At 43.8% G+C, this 22,958-nt stretch overlaps 3 protein-coding genes across 3 annotated transcripts; all 3 read right to left on the reverse strand.

Moving 5' to 3' along the window:
* Positions 1-226: 226 nt before the first annotated feature.
* Positions 227-2,615, reverse strand: MELLADRAFT_104573 (uncharacterized protein; the record flags this gene model as incomplete). The annotated part of the gene is made up of 7 exons (XM_007407904.1): positions 227-569; positions 631-1,039; positions 1,085-1,347; positions 1,440-1,619; positions 1,704-2,026; positions 2,341-2,393; positions 2,444-2,615. 7 exons carry the CDS (start codon positions 2,613-2,615, stop codon positions 227-229), a joined length of 1,743 nt encoding a protein of 580 aa, XP_007407966.1.
* A 12,103-nt stretch (positions 2,616-14,718) lies between these two features.
* Positions 14,719-15,255, reverse strand: MELLADRAFT_84285 (uncharacterized protein; the record flags this gene model as incomplete). The annotated part of the gene is made up of 2 exons (XM_007407903.1): positions 14,719-14,883; positions 14,944-15,255. 2 exons carry the CDS (start codon positions 15,253-15,255, stop codon positions 14,719-14,721), a joined length of 477 nt encoding a protein of 158 aa, XP_007407965.1.
* A 5,234-nt stretch (positions 15,256-20,489) lies between these two features.
* MELLADRAFT_84286 (uncharacterized protein) lies at positions 20,490-22,412 on the reverse strand (the record flags this gene model as incomplete). The annotated part of the gene is made up of 7 exons (XM_007407902.1): positions 20,490-20,578; positions 20,622-21,003; positions 21,079-21,712; positions 21,775-21,867; positions 21,944-22,098; positions 22,177-22,267; positions 22,330-22,412. The coding sequence occupies 7 exons, from the start codon at positions 22,410-22,412 to the stop codon at positions 20,490-20,492; spliced, it is 1,527 nt and encodes a 508-aa protein (XP_007407964.1).
* Positions 22,413-22,958: the final 546 nt, after the last annotated feature.

The raw sequence follows: 22,958 nt of genomic DNA on the forward strand, positions 1-22,958 counted from the left end.
ATCAACACCCTATAGAGAAATCAAAGCCAGCTTCTGACTTTACTACTGGTTGAGCTTGTTCAGTTTCAGCCAAGCTGCTACCTCCTGTGATCTTGCTTCTCTGTTTCCCACCACACTTCTTGGAAGCTGATGGAGTCTTGGCACCCACATCACCAAAGTAACCACCGTCACTGGTTCCTGCCAATCCTGGCCCTGATGACACATTACACTTTTTCTCTTGTTCATGTCAGAGCATGTCCGCAGCGCAATCTGCCACCTTAGCTGTGGTATTCTTTGCTGTTGTTTGTGTCAAAGCACGCCTGATGGCCTGAGAAGCACTTCTTGCTTGATTTGGGGTGTCAGAGAGAGGTCTTTGGGGCACTTTCTTTGTATGAGATGTACATGATCCATTGCTAGTGTCCTTGCCGTTGACCAATTTGGGGGCATCGGCCATGGCCTTGGAGGCATTACTTTTGGTGATATCATCAAGTGAGAGATCTTCAGCATTGATTTTGTCTGGCAGTTCATGATTCCTGGAAGCATCCCTATCCTGTTTGTTTGAACTCTTTTCATTGCTCAAGTGGTCAAGACTAAATCTCAGGTGCTTGCAAGGCCAGTGAGTCTCCCGTCAGTATGTCTAGAGTTGCTTACAACCATTTCAGAACTTCTGCTGGAGCAATTGGTTGGTTTAATAGCACTAGGAACAAGTTGGCCATCAGGACCAACGCTCTGATTGGGGTCAGGCATGCCTTCAGAAGAGTGAGGAGGCCCTGGTTTGGAGGGAGCAGATGGGGCTGGTAAGTTTCTGTTTTCTTTTTCAAACTTGTTAAGACTCTTTGTGGTCTTTCTTGTGGAAGCACCTGACGGTAAGGGGCTAGATCATTGGTTCCTACTCTGGTTGTCAGATGTGTCATGAAAAGTTGTCTCTTGAGTTTGGTGTTGTTCTCGGGGACAGGCTTCTCAGACATTGCAAGATTGGAAAGAGGCTTGGGCTGAGGGATCTCATCTAGATTGATGTGGTCCAATTTGTCCCTGATGGTCACCTTTTTATCCTTGGGAGCTGTAGGTTCCAATCAATGAGGCTCAAACATATGGTGGGCGTCACTGATATTGCAAGACCAATGATATCCTTGCAAAACAGTTTTTCTTGCCTCTTTGGCAGCTGATGTTTGGGACCATCTCTGGATGGTCTCAATTGTGTAACCAGCCTTGTAAGTTGGCTGAAGTAAATCACCATCTTTGGGGTAGCTTGTATGAATTGACTTGACCTCCAACTTTGACCAACTCCAGAAAAAATCCTTGAGGTAAAGATAATTGATGGTGGGAATACCCAATTCAGACGCACACTCTACCTTTTTACCACTTTGGCTGTGTTGTGCAGGATTAGGGTAACACAAAGTATATGTGTCAGTCAAAGTAGTGAAAATTGAACTCAATTTTGAAGAAGAAACAAGACCCACTTTGCAGCCAAGAGAAGGGATGCGCTACGTTCAAATGATCCACTATACTTGAGTCCCATTGTATCAATCAGTGGAATTAGCCAAGTCCAAGAAAAGACAGTGTGGTTGGTGATTGAGACCACATTTTTACTAGGATCCCATCCTGGAAGCATCCCAGGCGGTAGAGGGTAGTCAAAGAGTCTTTCCAAGGAGGATCAGATTCAATAATGGAGAGGGTTTGCAACATTGAGGAGAGCAGTAATCCATTGTAACAGTCCAATAGACTTTTCCAACTCCCAGGCCAGCCAAAACTTCAATCCTGAGCAAGAATCACAAATCACAAAATCAGCGGCTGAAAGTGCGGTTCTCAGAACTGTATTTGATGCATCATGATCCCCTTTCCAACTTGGATCCTCTGCTTGCGCGTCGGAGAAATCGGCCCCCATTCGCTTTAAACTTCTAACAAACATTTTGTGGCTGGGTAAGCTCATTTCCAGAGGGGTAACCAGATACACCTGTTTGCCGTTGACCTTGGGATGAATTTTGTTGGTAAGAGCAGTCAATGTGTTATTGTTCATTCTGTTTTTGTCCTGTCTGCCCTGCTGGGTCTCGAAGAAATCCGCAAAATCAGTATTGCTTTATAAAATGTCCATCAGGCTGTTCAAGTGATCACCCGCTGCCACCCTCCTGTGGAGTGAATGTTTCAGAGTGGCTGACAATGATGCAGCTGAGGTCTCATTTGTAGATTTGAGAGATCCAAGAGATTTGAGGACAGGAAGTATAGGAAACTGGAATGGGCCTTGAGGAACAATTGTGCAAAGCAGTGTGCATACATGGAGCCTGATGTGTGATGCATGTTCACAAATGGAACCACCATTTTGAATTGAGCCAGTTCAGGTCAAGATCAAATTGTCAGACGTACCAGTTGGGCAAGACAATTTTCACTCCCTTCTTCATTTTGAATTTGTAATCTGTCTGGGAGAAATTCCCATGAAACAAAACATGAGTGATGTCTATTGGCCAACCTTTTGTGAATTGACCTCCCCATGCTGTAACAGTTGATTTCATGATCATAAGGTCTCCTGGGGGCAGTTCAGTGCTAGAATCCAAAGCAATTGTAAGTCTGGCAAGAATTTCAGAGGGATCCAATGGGTAATAATGCTGTGTTGGATGTGTGTTGTCAGACTGAATGACCATTTTGATGAAGGATCTTGTGGAAGGTTGGAGGGATGGGTTGTGAGTTAGAACATGTTTCAACTAAAGGGAATAGGTAAAGTGGCTCAGTGGTGATTGTGAAATCCAAAAGACTTCATTGTGTTTTTATTTCATCATCTTCTTCAAAGATTTATATGATGTACAGCAAGGACCTTATTGTAATGGTGTTCAAAATCTATCTGAGTTTGTTGGATGATGACTTGGATGAATACAACACAAACCCTTAGAACCATGATTGAAAAATATGATAAAGAAAAGACAATTTCTTGAAAACCGTTACAGTGTGCTCTTTACAAAATGGCATAAAGAACTTTAAAGAACAAAGGAAACTATGTAAGCCATCTGGTTGATTTTCACAACACTCACCACTCCTGATATTTACAACATATAGCTCAGTTATTAAGGAACTGGAGCAGATCAAAGTAGTCTACCTGTCTTACCTGGTGATTGCTCAGAAGGAATCACATCTCATTCACCTGGCAAGTTTAGTGATGAGGATGATGAATTACCAGAGGAAACAGAAGACACTGAAGATATAAATAAAAGCCTTCAAAGGTCTCAACTCTCTGGGACTTCTTCTTTATTGTTTTTTATTCCTGGTATGCATGAAATTGGGAGTGAATAATGAGCAAATTGATGCTCAAATCTTATCTTTTGACAACAGCAAGAGTTTGAGATGAAGAGAATGGTACAGGAGGTGGATCAGAAGGTGGATTAGCATTGAAGGATATTACCAGAAGTTTAAATGAACCTAAAGGATCCCGTCAATCACATCAAGATTGATCTTTGACAGAATAAGGTCATATGCAAAGGAACAAAGGACATCTGCAAGGACTTTCACCTGGTATTGTTTCTGCTTTTAGGGAGGCCATCAAGGCGGGATAGACTCCTGAATATTTGGCTAGAGATTTGAAGACTTATAAAACCCCTGGTTCTGGATAAACTAGTAAAAATGGGATTGATGAAGATGCATGATTTGTTTTTACATTCTTTTGGGGTGATGAAAGTGATTGAAATAATATATATAGTTTTTTTTGAATTTGTTTCTGTTGTGGAGAGTTGGAGAAGGAAATAATTTTCAAAAGAGAGCCAGGGGGCAGGAGTTTGATTTTCTTACTTAAGTAACATTTTTTGGTAACCAAATTTTTATGTAGTGATGATCAAATTTCTGGATTAAATGAGATTTGTGAGGTTTTTATGTTGATACCTTGATTTGTAATTTGATTTTTTAAAAAGTCATGGGTTGTTCCATACATTCTCTTATAAATATTGCTGTGATGTGACACAAGTGATGCTTAAGAAAAAGAGTTCCTAGTACTAGGTGATATAATTGGGTTGAGAATGGAGGTTTTGTCTCTTTTGTGTTATTGGCATTTTTATTGGTGAAAATTGATTGCTTGTTGGAAATACAACAAGGAGCTTGTACCACTCATACTTGTCTCAGAGGCAATCATACAAGGAGTTCTCAGATGACTTTGCTGAGGAAAATTTCACCAGAGGGATTCTTCTACACCGCTAACACAAAATGTTTCTCTCAGGTATGCAATACATCCAAAATGCCTCTTATCAAGAGATGATCTTTCAGCATCTTAATCATCTTTGTGGTAAGGCGGCCTAGATCTTCTTCTTCTAAAGGATTTCCCTCTATTGCCTCTACCTCCTCCAAAGCCACCATCTTGGTGTGGGTTTCCTCTATTTTTGCAGTTGTTGGCTCTCAATTTTCCTTTAGGAACGTGATATCTTTGGATTCTTCTTCATTTCCAAGATTAGTATGATCCTGATTTTTTGTATACCATTTCACAGTAATAGGGTTTCTATGCTTCCAATCTTGACACTCCGCTTAAGCTTTATGAGAAGGACATTCATTATCAAACACAGGAAAAAGTATCCATCTGGAAAGTGTTAATGAGATTTCAAACAATCTTGGTATATGTCAATGGTATAAACATACAATTGCTGTGACGTATTCTGAAACCATCACGTAAGGTTTTGGTTTAGTTCATAATGAGTTAACTTGCTCAGGTCTTGTCAAGGACAGATCTTGAGGACATGCAATAATGTGGTGTCCTACTACTATTGGCCTGACTTCTGTGTCATACCTGAAGGCCTTCAACCAGAAATGTTGGTCAGACAGTTGTTTTATATATTTGAAGTGAGCTTGTATTTTTGGTGATTGTGGTCTCTTTCAAACTGTTAGTTTTCTTGTCACAAGATCTGCCTTTATTTGGATTGCCGGTGGCGTTCTCGCTAGTGTTATCTTCATTGGGTGGAGCATCCTCTTCTGTGTTGTTTCTTGTAATATCCCTCTTAGCAGGAGGAGCTGCAAGCTTTGTGGTTGTCTTTCTAATTGTACTTCAGATGTTTCTTGGTGTTTGACTGGATCCAAACACAAAACATAAATCTTAGTATAAGATAGAAAGAAATCTAACACAACAATTTTATCATAAGATTTTGTTAAAAGATACAGTCAGATGAGGAAAAACAAAACTCCATCCAACTGATGTTTGAGATCAGGTTATAAAGAAATTCAAAATGAAATTTACAAATGAAATGACATCATAAGATTGATGACGTATTATTACGCATTGAGGTAAATGATGTAACATAGTAAATTTTGGGAAAAGAAATGAAAAACAAAATACATTTGTGAAAAATACATTATAAGTGAATTGAGACATTTGAATCACAAAATTAATCCAACACCCCCCCATGCTGAACAAGTCTACAAAGAAACACTCTTTGATAACTCTTTGAAACCTAATTGATCATGCAAATTGATGAACCTTGGTCTGGGAAGAGCCTTGGTCAAGAAATCAGCACATTAAAATGATGTGTTAACCTGTTTTAGAACCACATTCTTGTCTTTGATAAGTTGACATATGAAAGGATAACAAAGGTCAATGTGTTTACTACCAGAATGATGAATCACATTGGTTGCGAAAGCAGCTGAACCAGTAATGTCAAAATGGATGATTGTTGGAGAGTTATCAATAAAACAAATCTCTTGAAGTAATTGCCACAACCACATTGCTTCTCTACCAGCATCACTTAGAGCCATGTATTCAGCTTCTGTACTAGATAAAGCTGTAGCTCCCTCAGTCAAAAAATCAATTGAGTCGATGGGAAATGGGAAAGGTGGGAACAGACTTTCATACTCAATTTTGGGGTTTCTTTGGTCCAATGACAAAACACTTGTGGCATCTGGAGGCATTTGTTTGGTGATACTTTGAATAATTTTGAGATCAAGATCATGTACTGTATATAGAATGGGATTGATGGCATAGGAAGGTATTTGTGGAAAGGATGGAAGGGTTAGCAATATTGGTGGAAGAGCTGGTTCCGGTAGTTCAAAGTGTAATTGCAAAGATCTCCGGCCCCAAGTCGTGGCAAAATATGTAGTTCCTGGGGATTTCACTATCCAGGTAGTTAAGAGGCCCCGCCGCGCTGCACGCTATCCTCTGTGCTATGAGCCAGAATTGATCTGATGTTTTTGTTTGATCTCCTTTCTTCAGTACAAATTTTTATTATTGTAGACTAGCCCTATCAGCGGCGGGCGCCGCAAAGCTCGTATTACACAAACTCAACATCCCCAAACTTATTCATTGAGCTGAATCAGCACATCCCCTTCATTGAAACAATGTGCTCCCTGGTTTACTCAGACAAACTCTCATGTCTTGGACACCCACAACATCAACACTTGAACAAATCACAATACATTTGCATGACAGGCAATGAAGTCTCTCACTGACATTGTTTCCCATTAAGCCAAAACTTACTGTGGAACCAAGAAACACACCACTTCTTCTATTCACCCAAAGGGAGCAAAAATTTGACATATATTGACGTTATTGACTTTATAAGAAATGTGTGTTAAAGAAGGAATGTCTCCACGCTTTTGAATTCCCTTGAGACTTGCAAAACAGAGCCTGTGAGCATTTTGTTACCCAACATACTGTCACATTTCACCTATTCACTCGATTTGATTTTTCATCAATGTAGCTACATTCTGTCAAAGATCCCCGTGCTGCGTTAGAGATGGTGTTTCAGGCCAAATTCAAGATTGAAATCACTTACTAACAATTCAAGATAAGTCAAATGACTCCTGAAATGACACTTAATCCCATAGCGCCCAAAACCCTCGACCATCAGTGGGTCATGCATTAAGTCCTCGCCGTAAGTAATGAAGATAATATTTTTGAATCGAGGAGGCGCATTGAGTAAATGACAATTCCCGGCCTTTAGCGTGAGCAGCCAATACTTTTTGGAAAGATAATACCCCGTGATGAAGACTTCCATGTTCTCAAACAGCTTCAATTCTAGCCATCCGAGGTTCCTAGCAATACTGTTAGAATTAAGAGACCGGAAGACCGCCAGGCGCGGGAAGTTGACATCGCAGACGCTGACTGGCAAAAGATCCGGAATGGATTCTGTGAATACGACCTCCAACGATTCTCAAAGCGCAAGCATCATTTCGCCGGGTTGGTCACGACGATCATGTGGTAAATATTCAATGCACTTGATTTGGCTACTATGATTTCTGCAAAGGCGTCCGATGGCTCCTTGATTGTATGGATGGCACTTAACAGACAAATGTTCGAGCTGACGAAGTGACAGTTGATTTAGATCTAGAGTGCGCAGAAAAGCAACATTGAGGGTCAATGATTGCAAGTTGCCAGTCGAGTCGAGCAATATTTCCAATGATATCGAGTCGTTCATGTCATAACTCGGCGGTTTCCCATCAATTATCAATACTTTGAGACTATCAATTCCGTTTACCGCATCTATGATACCTTGCGAGAAACCCACACCGGCTTTAAAGCTGAACCTCAGATCCGTTATGCTATGACCACAAAGATTGATCAGCTGCTCTACGCCTAACATTAAATTGCTAGAATAATCATATTTCATCTCATCCAATCCCATCCTGGAGCGCGTGATGAATGATCCATGCTTCCGTTGACGTGGCTTGATACGTAAGCACTGAAAAACTAACTGATCAAATGACACTCGGCGCAACACCACCATGTTTGAGATGAGCGTCGAGTCGGTCCAAGTCTTCATCAAGCCATCTAAAATAAGAGCAGAGTTCAGACTGAGGCACTGAAAAGCGTATGGAATGACTGCAATCGACCAGGATTTCGCAACCAAGCGCAAGCTCAAGAGTTGTGTTGTGAATGTGGGGTGCGAGAATGTTTGATTGGCGGAGTTAAGGGTATCGATCTCACCCCTATAAGATGATTCAATCAAGTGATGTAAGATGATTTCGACGACCTCCACAGGTAAACCGTTCACCCGAATCATGATGAAACAGACCAATATGTTAGGGAAATGATCAGAGGTCGCTTCAGCTGAGTCCAGCACTCACCCCTTGCTATTAAACATAGTATCAGGCTCTGCTCGGTACATTCTTGAGTATTGTGTAACACGCAACCTATTGGGGTTGAAATCAATTCACAGTCAGTTTCACACTCACCTTCCGTGATTTACCCCAAAGGTTCAAAGGGCTCATGGAAATCTAACTACCCGTATATTGAAGAATTGCTTTCAAACTTCTTGACATACGAAGTTGCAAAGATCCTTAACATAGTTGATTGCAAGCCATCAGAGTTTCATCCCTAAAATCTCTGAGCATATCAGGCAAGAATTTTAGATTGGTATCACCTGGACTTGACCAACCCTGTGCCAGCAACGCAACGCACCGCAACACGAGTGTTTTTTGGTGCGTTGCTCCGCAACACGCAGCACAAACCTGCATTACATGCTGCGCTGCGGTAAGTACCGCAACAACAAAAGGTGAGGTCAGGTTGCGCGGCGCCTTGACCGTTGCGCAACGCAACAGGCGCAACAGCGCCAAAAAAACGCCGAACTGTGATTTTTTTTGGGCAGCAACGCAACAAATGTTGTTGCGGCCCAAAAAATCCATTGATTTGACAAATGATGTTGCGCTGCGGGTCAGGCCGCAACCTAGAATTTGATTCTATGTTGCGCTGCGGTCAGAAAAACTGCAACACAGGCGCAGCGCAACACGCAACACCTGCGTTGCTGGCCCAGGGTTGACTTGACCGGTAGTTTTGTGGCCGTAAGTAAACCAATCAAAGACATTGGCCCAATGTCAAAACCGAGATTCGAGCAATTCCTAGAGTCATTGCGGTCAGACAACAATAAGGAGTCAGCACAAACCAGCCACCATGAGCAGCGCTTAATCTCAGAAGACTGTCACGGACTTGATATTCCGAGCCTTGTTATCCAGATAGACCAAGATATCTGCTCAAGCCGAGAAGTAATCTCGCAACTTGGAGAGCGCCCCAGTCAATATGTTAGGTCTTAAAGCTCCTCACAATCAAGGTCCAATCCTTGAACCGACTCCTTGTTGACCTCGCTGTGCAACAAACCACGTCTTACACAGAGATTCACTTATTTTTTCTCTGCCCCTTTAACACCCTTGAACAGTTCTCACAATGATGACTGATCCAATGTACACGTAGCATGCGACAGGAATGATTCAATAGCAGGAATCCAAATTAGTTCAGTATCTTAAAAAGGGCCTCAGTGATTTGGGTCTTTCATTGAATATGCGCAGGCTGTTATTCATTTTGATGAATGATCATGAGTACAGTGTTTCGAACTAAATCATACAAATTCAATTTGTCGTATAGGATATGAAGTTTTTGAATAATATCCACAAATCTACGCTCTGCTATTGATGTCAAGAAATAATAATGAGCAAACAACTTTGAAAAAGAGGTCATTGATCAATATCCACACGCCAACATCAAAACATATAGAAAGTGCCTAAATCGTTCAACTGAAACTTACCTCTCACACAAAGATGATCGCCTTCCCACAGTGTCAATTTTCTAAAATCGGATGGTATACAATATTCTTTGTGCTTGCGGCATTTTCTTCAGAGACAATACACACGTGTACGTTAGACGCCGAAGTACAACGGGACAATGCAACATACAGCTGTCCATGGGTGAAGACCGGCTTTGGCAATAACACAGTGACTCTTTCTAAACTCTGCCCCTGACTCTTGTTTATGGTCATGCAGAAGGCTGGAACGATCGGGAACTGCAAGCGGTGAAATGGTATCGGACAGTTCTCGGTCCCTTCATGTCGAAGCCTCATCTTTGGCAGACTTATTGAAATTCCCTTTGACTCACCCGTCAAAACACGGCATTGCAAGGCGTTGTCGCTGTAATGAGTGATCAATAATCGGGTTCCATTGCACAGTCCTCCCGCCAAGTGTAAGTTCCTCAATACCATCACTGATGCTCCGACTTTGAGATTCATTTCATGTGAAGGGAAGCCTGGGAAGTTGAACGTGTTCAAGACGTCCACCGAAACCGGATTGCTGAAAGCTTCATCCATGAGATCGACAGACATCAAGAGGTGATATTGGCCCGGCAAAGTATCCATAACGTATTCATTGATCATTGACATTGTGGCATTCAGTGGTGTTATGACGCAACGGTTTGAATAGTAGTCTATCAATTGAGGCCAGTCTTGATTCCTTACGAACTCCGCAGCTCCTTGGTATTCAGTATCTACAATATCGGAATCAAAAACACACGGAGGACGAATTACCAAAATCCGGCAATGCGTTAGAGGTAGTGTTGCAGTGTGCGTAGTCTGTAATCGCCCGGACCCTAACTCCAGCAACCATGCAGCAAAGGCGGTGTTCAAAGGGTCAGGTCGAGAAGTACATCCTCCGAGCCGGATGTTTAACGTTAAACAAAACCGAGTGATATGATTCCATAAATATGATGCCTTGAGACTTGCTGCGGCCTGTCCCATCAAGTTTGCTCATCTCACAATCGGCAGGGTTTGCCTGAAATCCCCTGCGAACAACACCACTTTGCCTCCAAAGGGAAGATCATTACCAGTTAAATCTCTGAGCGTGCGATCCACACACTCAATAGCATGCTTATGCTGCATGGCCACCTCGTCCCAGACTACAAATCGTGTATCTCGAAGAGCGCGACCGACTTGATCCTTGATCGAAATCGGGCAAATTGATTCCTCGTCAACCACGATTGGAATTTTGAAGGCGCTATGAGCTGTTCGACCGTGAAGCAGGAGAAGAGACGCAATCCCCGCTGCCGAAACTGCCTGAAAGGGTATTTGCTTTCCGTTACAATGATGTAGTAGGTAATTAAGAACAAACGTTTTTCCGGTTCCGCCAGGGCCATCCAGGAAAGCGAGGTATGGTTCGTTGTTCATCAGTGCGTCAATAATGGGTCCAATAATAGATTTTTGCTCCGCCGTTAAGACCCCAAGCATGGCCTCACTTTTGCGAAGGCTTTGCTCCGGACTGATTTGATCGCAGGTACCAATATCGGGAAGGTCTAGGTCTAAGAGTAGTTTGCTATCCACTGGAGGTAAACCTACTGCATCAAGAGTCGATTCCATAGACAAAATTATCTTCTCGAATTGATATAATCCATAATTTTGAACATGATCTAGAGTTGGCGTAACGCGAGGGTTCAATCTCTTTATTTGATGTTCACAGTCATCTGAGAGGTTAGTAACATGCTCTGACCACAGTCGAGCTGGATCAGCTGGCGAACTATGGCATAAGATGATCGCAAGCATACACCTGAGTTGATTCCCGGTTTTCCATATCGCGGCTTTGCGCAAACTATTATGGTAATGTTGATCGCTAAGTAACAGGCCATGCTTATCCGCCGCTTCACAAAAAGTTGCCATGGCAATCCCGTTCACAGTTCTGAGATCTTCAAAGGAAGTCGGACCACGGATGTGAGAAAGCAGTAAACGTAAATAATATACGTCACCACGCTTGATATTTGCAAAATACACCCTCCCTACCACAATAGCCCCATTCTTCCGCTTTGTCAGTTGCTTAGTTTTTTGGTTCCAAACGAAATGCTTGGGAACCTCGTTGTATTTGAGGCTCCGGATTGTCTGCTCAGAGTTTCGGAGTTTAACATTGGCTTTGCAAAGTCGAAAAAATTCAGTCAACGTTGTTCTTTTGGCCCGTCCAGTTTCCACTGCTCTCCGTAGACCCGTCGTATCTTGGAAATAAATGGTCTGATTGCCTTCAAGATGCAAAGCCAAGCGTTGTACCGGAGGGTATCTTCCCGCAATTGGGTACCTGAGCAGACGCCAAATTGCTGCAATTATGTATTAGTCAATGTTACTATGAACAACACCCAAATCCCGCTGCAGCGCGGGGGATTTTGGGGCCACGGAGCCAGCGGCGCGATCCACCCCAGTTTACAGGGGACCCCACCGCAGCGCTGCCGCAGTGGCAAAAGGAATCAATGGGCCTGCGGCGCGCTTGAGACAATCGCAGCGCGCCGCAGACTGGGTTTTTTGCACCTGAATTTTTTAAAAAATGAAATGACTGAATTTTTTCTTTCAAGCTGGCAAGCGTAATTCAAAGTACAACCATAATCGCTGCTTTTAATCTATGATTACAATTTCTTTTCTCTTCTTCTTTTTTGCCTCACCCTCTAAATATTTTCTGATATACTTGATAGCTTCTCCATATTCACCTCCTGGATCAACATCATCTTTGATCCATTTGCGTGAACAAACTAATCTGCTAATTGTTGGTGGGATGAGGCCACCACGATCCTGTGAGCAAACGTCAGCAGCGCTTGAAAAGACCCTCTCTGCCGCGCAAGAGGTTCCTGAAACGGCGAGGTAATCACGTGCCATTGTGGCAAGCACAGGAAATACGACCGAATTTGCCTGTAATATTGAATTACAGTACATGTCAGTTCAAATCACATCGCAAGAAAGGCAAGAAAGATGATAAGAAAATCTACTTACGTTCCACCAATCAAGTGGGCTCTTACTTTTGTCATACTCGCGCTGGCCCAACAAATACGACTCCAGTTCAGCTTCCTGTGCCGTTTGAACTGGTTTGACGGTAGAGCTGGCGGTAAAGTCATTGAACCCGTCATCGTCGTTGTCTTAGACAGGCTGAGCGTGGTCATTGGGTGGTGGAGGTTCTTCAGTGTGTTGTTTAGCCTCATCCAACGCTGAAGCAAATGCTTCGTTAACCAAAGTGTTCACCCGGTCTTTGTGTTCCGGATAACACTTCTGGAAGAAGGCAAGCCGATAACGTGGGTGCATCACTGTTGCCAATACCAAGGCATCACAGGAAAGAGCCTCGTCAATGTATGGGTTGAGCTGATCTAACATGACACCAATCATGGCCTTCAGCGGGTTCGATTTCGTTTTTTGTCGAGCTTCATTGAGCGCGTTCTTGATCCGATTGTATTCTACCAGCACCAAAGCGCCTGAGGGAAAGTCTCCCTCCATGCGCTTGGTACCTGTGCAGAAAATCTATGAAATGACCAAAACAAATTTGATCAATAAGCAGTCAAATTGTTATTGATCGATGCCTTCACTCACCGCTAGTATCTCATTGAGAGCCTCAATGGCTTCCCATTCATCAGCATTTATCAAGATCCCTTTAAAGTATTTAGCATTTTTCCGATCGGTGGCTAACATCTTGTTTACGATCTAATATATTTTGCAATCGATGAGCATCACAAAGTAAAAAGTTTAATTTCAAAGAAATTCAAATCACCTCTTGAGCAGCGCACATGCGATTTCGGGAGTCGTAGATAACATTCCAGCGGATGCCGTACCCAGCAATGGGGGTCCGGTGATCTAATCCGGCTTCCTTGCAAAGACCCTTAAATTCTTGACGACGAGAATGAGACCCCGCAATCTTCTTGCTGACAGTGTCCACCTAAAAGAAAGTATTCATATGAGTCAGTAGTGTTCAGCTCAAGAGTTTCAAATAACTGACCTTATGGACCGCGGTAGCAAAGATGTTACCATCAAGTGTTTCGGAGTCTGTTTGATTTGGACTTGTAGCATTGTCTTCTTCATCCTGAGGACCTTGATCAGCTTCATCCAAGGGATCTTCAACGTCTGAATCGGCTGAGTCCACATTGACTTGAAGGGCTTCATCGTTCAGCTGAAAAGTCGGAATTGGTACCGCTAAATTTGGTTCGGTGGAAGGTTTTGAATGGCCTGATTGAATTGATAATGACTTCAAACCAGCCTTCACCACCAGCGCTAATTTATGACAATAGCACCGTGCGTGCTGGCGGGAGCTGTCCCAGAAAACCGGGTTTTTCTGCGGCCGAAAACATGGCTGACATCTCGGATGCCATGGTCATATTGTTGGACCCGGAGTCCGTTGTTTGGCCTAGAACGTAAAAGTAGAAAAAAGTTAGTTAGGCGATCTTACTGAGAGATGATGAAGAATACCTAAAAAGAAATGAAACATATCTTGTGATGTAAGTCGTGACGAATCAGGTATCTAGCCACCGGGCGTGCCAACAGTGCACCGTAATGATTCCAGGCGACCATTTTAAGGGTCAGCAAAACTCGGCGGTAGCGGAAGTCGGCGTCGATGTAGCAAGCAATCAACGCTATGAAAGCATATCGATTGCCTTGGGTGGTCCAGACATCGTGGACTAACCATATGCGGCTGGTGTTAGACTGCGGAATTGCTACGTGGTCAGTTTAATTAAGACAAACATAGATCAAAAGAGAAAAACGAACCTTGACTTTTAGCAAAACCTCTGAGTGGAGGGCCTTATAAACTTTCTTCGCTGTTTGTGCAGCCCAAGTTGGTGACCTCATGTCAGCTGACGAGTTGGCCAACTTGAATGCACTTCGTAATATCGGGTCCGAAAAACGTGACCATGCGAGAGCGTGTTGCATGATCCAAAGGACAAGAAGTACATTGAGAAGATGGATTGAAAAGGCTGGTCGCTCAAGGAAACTGTCCATGAACTGTCCACCAGGAGTCTGCTTATTGGCAGACTTCTGTAATTGCTGATACGTTTGTGGAAGCTTCAATCCCGCTTTGATTGCCTTAGCACGATTAATACAAGGTTTGTGATCCTTATCGCCGTCTCGATGAGCATAAAGGTTGTCGTTTGATTTTATTCCACGGGTATACCATTCACCACAAAAGTTGCACGGGTAATGTCGCTTGAATGGCCCAGTCTACATATTGGAAAGAATCAAAGACAAAATCAATGAATTAGAAAAAAAGGACCAAACGTTTTGAAAGTAACTCGAAGAAGAATTAAATGAAAATGCATACCTCCTTCTTATAATGTTTCGGTTTGCCATAATACTTAAGGAGCTCTTGAACATCCTTGGACTGACCCGGACGACGTTCAGTAACTTCATCACCAGAGGAGTCCTGGTCCACATCAACAACAGAAGGAGCTGTTTTATCTTTTGTTGCCTGGAAGAGGAATGAAACCAAAATGAGCACCAATCTATAAAGTAGCACTCAAAAACTCACTTTTGTTTTGCTTTTCTTTTTCTTACTAGTACTGGCTTCAGGTTCATTAGCATCATCTTCTTCACGTATATGTTTTTGTCCTGAGCCAGTGGGATTAGGCAGCTCTTCGGTAGGGCTGGTAGGACATGAGGGGTTTGTGCCTTCTCTGGTGATCCTGCGTCGTGAATCTGAGCCGGTCAACACAAATCCGGGTGAGGGTTGTTGTGGAGAGCGGGTCCTTAGCGTTCGTATTTCGCGAGCGGGTGTAGATGGTGGCACTCCAAGATTTCCAGATGAAGATGTAGGAACAGCTAAATGTGACGGGCGAAGCATTGCAAAAGAGTAATATATAAAGTAAACAATCGAAATTGAGGAAAGATGATTTGAGAGGGTCAAAATCAATAACGAGAAACGATTGGATTTAATTAAAAGTGGGAAAACGATAACTGGAGGAATGATTGTGAGATGATCCTTGAGATTGATTGCTATCAAATAGATGGAAATCGAACAGATGGAGTTTTGAGATGAGCACGTTGAATGAAATGACTGCCACTGTGGACAAAAAAAAAACTTAGGGTCAGGAATTGAGTGCGTAGGTCAAAGATTTGATGGTATCACTTACTTTTTTGGGCCTGATTCGATCCATCTTGACTAGTTTCCCAATCGAGATGGAATACAAAGGAAGGATGATTGAAATGATTAGACTGATGAGGTTTGAAAATTGGATGTCAAGGGACTACCTACCTCTCCCTACAGTACGAGATAAACTGGGCCCCTGGGTTCCCCCTGGGGTCCCGTCAGTTGGGCAGCGGCGGGTTGGACCCCAGGGAAAACCGGGGCCCGGCGCGATTTCACCCCAGGGAGATTTGAGTAGACTGGGTGCGCGGCGGGACCCCCGCGCTGCCGCAGCGCTGCCTCAGTTTTCCGCGGCGGGGTTTTGGTGTTGCTATGAACACGCGCATATGAACGTACCCTCAGGAGCACTGATAAACCGGGCGTTCAGGTAGGCCAAGATTTCATCCTTGGTTTCGTCGCCCTCCAGCTGAGCCATTGTTCTGTCATGGCCTTTTAGGATATATTTAAAAAGGTACTTAATAGATCGGATGCTGGCTGCAACTTCTACGTTGATGTGACATCCGAACTTCAAGAGCAAAAAACGATTGTACGGGACAACGCTACTGTTTTCATACGTCACTGGACCTTTGATGAAGCAGCACCCGTTATTCGGTTGTTTGTACGTTGGATAAGAGTCCTCAGAGATTGAGGTAGTATTGCAGAAAGGCCGGGGGAATCCTCGAGTACAACCAGAGCCAGTCCAACACGGGAACTTTTCGCAAGGTCCGTGGAGCATATGTTGCGTTACCAGGTCAAATAATTGAGATTCGGTTTCAGGATCAGGCAGTTGTGCTGAGATTAGGCAGTCAATGTCTTCATTTGTAACCGGTCTTGAGTCATTGTCCAAGAAAAGAATGAGGTGACAATGAGGTAAACCTCGTTTCTGAAATTCAATTGTAGATACATACGCAAGACACACCCCTAGGCGCTCGCGCTTGGTAACATCGTCTAGCAGCTTGTGCAGTTTGAGGTAGAAAACTCTAGCGACCAAGTCTGGTCGATCGTCAGGAGACTGCCCTGGTTCTAATTCGTTCGTAATTTCAGGCCATTGCGGATTGGCTGTCATGGTTATGAACAGACTGGGATTGCCGTACTCTGCAACCAAACTCATTGAATCCTGATAGAGTTGCTGAAGGTGCCTCGGACCGCCGATGAAGCTTGACGGTAGAACAACTTTGCGGCCCACGATTTCATCCTCAACCTCATTTCCTAAAGCTTCGATCGCACCGTGATACATCTCAGCCCAAATCTCGTTTTGGTGAAACCTCAAGTACTGGAGTCTCGAGTGTTCAACACACACGTACATGTCGACCGCGAACTCTTGGAATAGTCTTCCAGATGCTAGGATAACAGAGAAGGGTGGTCGCCTGAATAATAGATACGCAAACCAGTCTAGATTTGATACATCTCCCACGGGGTCTAGAGAACACAATCACGTCAGTAAATGAGCCATCAATACCAAAGGCGAAAGTACTGACTGGTAGGGGTTGGGTTGCGGAAGCACTCATGCCACATTTGAGACCCGTATAAGAACAGGAGTGGATATCGAAGAGCAAAATATCCAGTATGAAGCTCCGAAATACGTTGTCGGAAACCTGAGCGTCGCACCAAGACAATATCCTGCGACTTCGCGCCTACAGTGCCGTCCCCATCGACAATCGCTGCTACCTCATTGGCTGCTGGTAAGTTATAACAGCGGTGATCTGAGCCAGGCGCTAAGACAGTCTTAATTTTCAGCGTTTTCACCACCTTATCGTTACAAATTTCGCTTGCTGACTTGAACACCTTCGCTTAAGGATTGTGGCGATACATAAAGTCCTGGAAGAGTAACAGAATTTCAGGGTCGATGTCTACGCCGGATCGATTTACTCGCAGGCGGGCCTCTTCTCGGCCACCAGTCCCATAAGTGAAAATTTGGGCGAAACCAGGCTCCGCATCAGTCACAGGCATTAATGCAGTAATGTTGTGCGATAATTGGCCGTTTATCTTGAAGACGTAATGCCCTGCTTGACCCAACGTGTTTTTGTTGAGGTTGACTCCCAAAGACATAAAAGATAATGCATTGTTGTACTTTTGTATCTTCTCGCGAAACTTCCTCGCCTCTATGAGATAAAACCGGATCAGTACTGTACTTTACATTATGATAAAAAATTACTTACTCTCATCACTTCTGCTCAGCAGGTCGCGAAAAAAACCAGGTACCTGCTCATCAACCATGTCGGGGAAGTACTTCACCGGTAAGTCAACATTGCCATGCCGACAACAATTCCCAAATGTCGTGCGCTCGAGTTTTGCGTCGTTCGAACGCCGCTCTTGCTTCCATCGAAAGGCACCACAACCTTGACAGACGTCAGACTGTGCACCAAGTCGGAAAGGGATTTCTCCATGAAATTTGTCGAGCAAGTTCGCCTCACAACCAAACAATTCAGACCTTATGGCCGGACCCTTTGCACGTCTTCTTCTGGGCATATTAAAACAGACACAAATGAATTGAAATGATCAAGTATCAGGTTGTATACCACGCATCAGAACAGTCCAATTAGTTAGGCAGTTGAGACTCACACAACAGAGCATCAAGTGAATAAGTTACTACTGTCGCGGTGATCAAAGGCCAAGACAATCCCGTTCGATAAGGGTACTCACGCGAGCGCAGACACCCTCGCGATGTCGTCTGCAGGCCGAGCGAAGATATACATGATAATGAGCAATAAAGTCAAAAAACTCTCCACAAACTTGCGCACAGGATAAGGAATCCACATGGTCAGCGGAAGTCCCCAGTAAGTGTATCAAATTGCCACTGATATGAAATCCAAGGTATTGTTGTACCACATCGCAGAATTATTCCATGCCTGCACTGATGTGGCGTAGGATCTCCAATCACCAATCAACATTTAGCTCTGTGGTTTGAAAACACAAACAGAGGGAATCGACACCACACGATAGTCAGGCCAGGAGAATGTTCAATCCTACACCACATTCGAAGTAAGGAAACATTCGAGCAGGTTCCACAGTGTCGGATTTGATGCGAAATCCACCAAGCCGGATTGTCAGCACAGAATCAAGGTAAACCGAGCCCACATCAAATTGCTACGATTTTTCAACACCTTATCTGAATACCAGGACGTTGGGCAAGAGCATGGTTCTACAAAACAGGAACAGTGTGTTAAATCAGTTATTGAGCCAAAACTTTGTTTGCATCATCTGCAGTTCGCGCGTGAGACCCACCTTGATATCCTCGCGATTCGATCTCAGTACCTCAATCCCAGACACAGACACCAGACGGCGATGATTATCTGTGACTGCATGGGCAATGCCAAACAAACATTTTGCGATAGCCGGGTGCTCGGAAACTTGAAAACCGAAATGCCACAATGCGAGAGCACGCATGAAGTCAACACGACATAGGTTGGAGATCATTTTTGCTACACGAGCCTACCAAACGCCGAATGGACAAAGAGGCATGATCTCGAAGAACCAGCCACTCGTGGCCCCATTGTAAACCTTATAAAAGCATCTATTTAAATGAAAGACAATTCGGCACGGTATTAGCATCCTTTACCTCACGCATCATATTGTGACAGACTGTACATGAGCAGAAATCACCAAAGTCCACTCATCCTATCAACATCTTTCAAAAAAAATCTTTAGGCCGTACAAAGGCAAAGTTAATATGGGGCTAATACCAAATCAAGTGTCGGCTATGGAGGTGATTCATTCTCTGGATCACCACTTTTTACAAGAATACGGAGTTGTCAAATGGACAACCCTTTCGTGGTCCAAGCACCACATTGCAAAATCTGTGCTTGCAAGATTGGTCGCAGCATTTGTTAAAGGTCAGCCACCAAAATACCGGTCATAGCCAAAACTTACCCCTGCGTCTTGTCCTTAGAATCAGAAGGTGAGGCTCTTCCAAGACACACAATTGGGACTATTGTTGGTTATGCACTTGGCCCTACGTACAACTACACCATTCTGATACCTTACCACGGCAACCCAGAACTCTTGTTGTCTGAGCACTGATTTGTGAGTAACTCACACACACGCATCAGCGCGCCAACACAATGTAGCTAAATCATTATCACGCACAGATCCAAATCCCATGTAGTTCAATTTCGTAGCAGTTGTGTAATGTTGATTAACCAGCCGCAGTACGAATTAGTGATCATAACATTATGTTTCATAAGTTGTCAGTTAAAATCAACAACACAAGAGTTTGAAAGAACACCTCACCCTCCTAACCTGGTAGACATGCAAATCACATTTTGTTATAGCTTTCCAAAAGTAATCTTTGAGTCTGTTGCGTCCTGACCAACAAGGTGTCGAATAATGTAATCACGAACTCTTCACGTCAAGCCTGTGCTTTGTTAGAACTGCCATCGCGAATGCGCATGATCTTGACTATTTTCCCTTTAGAAGGACTCGTATCACCTCAGGCCCAAACGTTAAAATCACGCTATACAGTTAGAAGAGCGCGAAGTTAGTTACTCATAGAAAGGCAGCTCTGAATTCACCCACGCGGTGTGAATCAGCTCATGATTGATCCAGATCACTATTCTTGCACGTTTTTATTTTTGGAGCGTGCACACATTAGTCCAGCGTTGCACAGACGCCAAGCAATTCACACACAAGGGTGCAAAATAAGACTAAACGCAGTTGGAGAAGATGTATGATGTTATAAATTTGAACATTATCGCCATGCAGAACCCTGTTATAAAATTGGAACAATCATTCTAAGACAAACAGTAGTGGAGTGAAACTGACATATAAAAAACTTCACATTAAATAATTGAACCCCAAGAGCAAAACGTTACAATAATTTGATCATCGCGCATCACGAAACAACATTGTTCATGGCCTCCAATTTCTGTTTTCCATCGCCAGGACGCCCTCAACGTCCCTTACTTTGCGATCACAGTTTGATACATGGTTCCATTGATCCTTGGTCCCCAACTTTACCGCCGCGCGCGCCATTGAGTGAGTAATCTGAGAGGAGCAGCCCAGGCGAGTGTACCAGACATCCTGACCGCACGGTCCTTTTCCACTCTGCTCTTTAGAAGGCAGGGTGTGGTGGAAAGTTGATTTACCGCTCCAAGCAATCTGGACCGCCGATTTGCCTCCAAAATTAATTGCAACTTGGTATTCTGGAAAAATCAACCAACCACCAATAATAACAAAACCTTCACTCTCAGTAATTATCTTACCGCTAATACTATCCACCGGATACCACAAACAATATACTTTTCCTTTATCGTTATCCGTGTGTGGTTTATTATAAAAATTTCCCAAGGTGAAAGCAAAGTTCGCAGCAAAGTCGTGAGGTCCCAATGGCTGAAATTTCAAAATTGAAGTCATAGAGGGCGCTCTAAGGTCATTTAGCTGCTGCCGCGCGATCAGGAATCCAACATCGCAGAAGTCAGAGAAGCGAGAGCCAATTTGCGCACCAAAACCAGGCAGTCTGTTGAGAAACTTTTGATAGAGAGAAGAAGATGATCCCTTGGGAGGCAGATAAGGAGAGGTAAGGACGCTAGAAGAATACCCCACCGTCTGACCGAAGCAGTGCATACGTCCATGAATTAAAGCTCCATTCGTAGTGACACCACTCTTAACTTCCACAGTAGACACCATTCCATCATCTTCAGCATCCGAAGGTGGAAGCGAAGTTAGGGGTGAACATTCGGGAGAAGAAGCTGGAAGTGGAGTTAATGGTGATGACTCCCTTGATTGGTAAGGGCTGAGCGGCGCAATCGGATTGCCACACTTGGTCAAAAAGCCGGAAGGCTGGTATAATGTAGACAGCGCTCGAATGCGCTCAAGCGAAAACTGTGCATTCGGGGTAGGCAAGCCTTTGAAAAGTTTCGTCGACATCATTATTGTATCTACGTCATTTTGATGATCCTGACGGGCTCTAGGGTCCATAGCTTCTAGGTCCTCAAAGGCGAAGGTAAACACGAGCTTATTGGAATGCCGATCAACATATTGACCCCGCCCATGAGTAATGATCGTGTATGTATTAAAGATTATATCCATAGTTCGTTGATGGTTTTCGAACGGTAGAATTGGGTTGTCATAACGGGTGACTTGCTTATCGTATGTGCTCAACAACCGATTAGAAGAATTTTGTGACTGGTCAGTTTGTCGAGCGTCATTAAATTTCCGCGCCCTTGCCGCATGTCGTCTAAAATCGACAGACATCTTTTAGATTTATGGTCCACCAGGAGAAAGAGAAATCGTGCTTACGTAGTTTCCTTACCACTTGCCTTCCGAACTATGGGTTTAGCAGCAGGCACACCTTCTACTCCTTGTTCACGATAAAAATCCATTGCTTGCTGCCTGTACATTATCCCAAAATTTAAAACTTATTATCCACCTTTCAACGTTGCCAAGATGGTCAGCAAGGAATACACACTTGACACCCCCCTTTCCGGAAATGTTACCCACTCCAAGTATTGCGTGCTCACAGGCCAAATGGAGCCAAAACTTAGGACGAGGGAACCCATCTGGCGCAAGGTATTCATGTGGTATGTGTGAGTAGGACTTCGGAACTGTGAATGGAGGCGGAAGCTGAATAAAGACTCTGGAATGAATTAGCACCCAGCTTGATGCTTTTGAACGAAGAGATCAGTATCATTCAGCACCCACATCCTCATCTGTATGCCCGGTTTGCCTCCTACCATCTATGACTTTGAGCAGGTCTGATAGGTAAGTGACCCCAGGGAGGGGAACGTTTCCACTGTGCTCAGTAATGAAGTAAGCAACCAACTCATCGAATTACAAACCACTGTTCTCACTTACGCTTGACCGGCAGGTGATCTGTCTGGGTGCTTAGCATGTTTGTGCTTTGGCCAATTGTTGGGCATGCCGGACGATATCGTCATGTGGACTACCTAACACTCAGGATGTCAGGTAACACAGGTCAGTACACTCAATTCTATGTTCGATGGGGAAGCAGGAAAACGACAACACCCGAGGCCACGGAACAGAGTCGTGCAAGCTCAATGATGGTCCATGTTCTTAGTACAGCGCGCTTCAAGTTGTACAGAGGCTATCCACGCCCTGCAGTAATGACATTTTCTGCACTTGGCTCACAGACTCCGCTCCGCTCCTCCCAAATACCTTGGTTCAATGATAATATCAAGCGCTTTTGAAGGCGACTCACCGAAATCAAGATTGAAAACTGTTTAAATGATCTACAAAAAGGCAGGAATGCATGCGTTAGTAAAACCCACTGATCTAGATCGGATAGTGCGTTAGACGCAAAACCAAAAAACAAACATTATGCAATCGTGACCAGAAGCAACCCAGAGTGAACCCACGCGCCCTGTTTGATGGAGTGATTAAGTGCTTCTTGGACAAACGAGTTCGATGACAGGTTACAAATGGGAATGCTATTGGGCAATTTTGAGATATAAGCACAGCGTGGT

The sequence above is a fragment of the Melampsora larici-populina genome (genome assembly GCF_000204055.1).
Source record: "Melampsora larici-populina 98AG31 unplaced genomic scaffold MELLAscaffold_10, whole genome shotgun sequence".
Classification (NCBI taxonomy): Eukaryota; Fungi; Basidiomycota; class Pucciniomycetes; order Pucciniales; family Melampsoraceae; genus Melampsora; species Melampsora laricis-populina.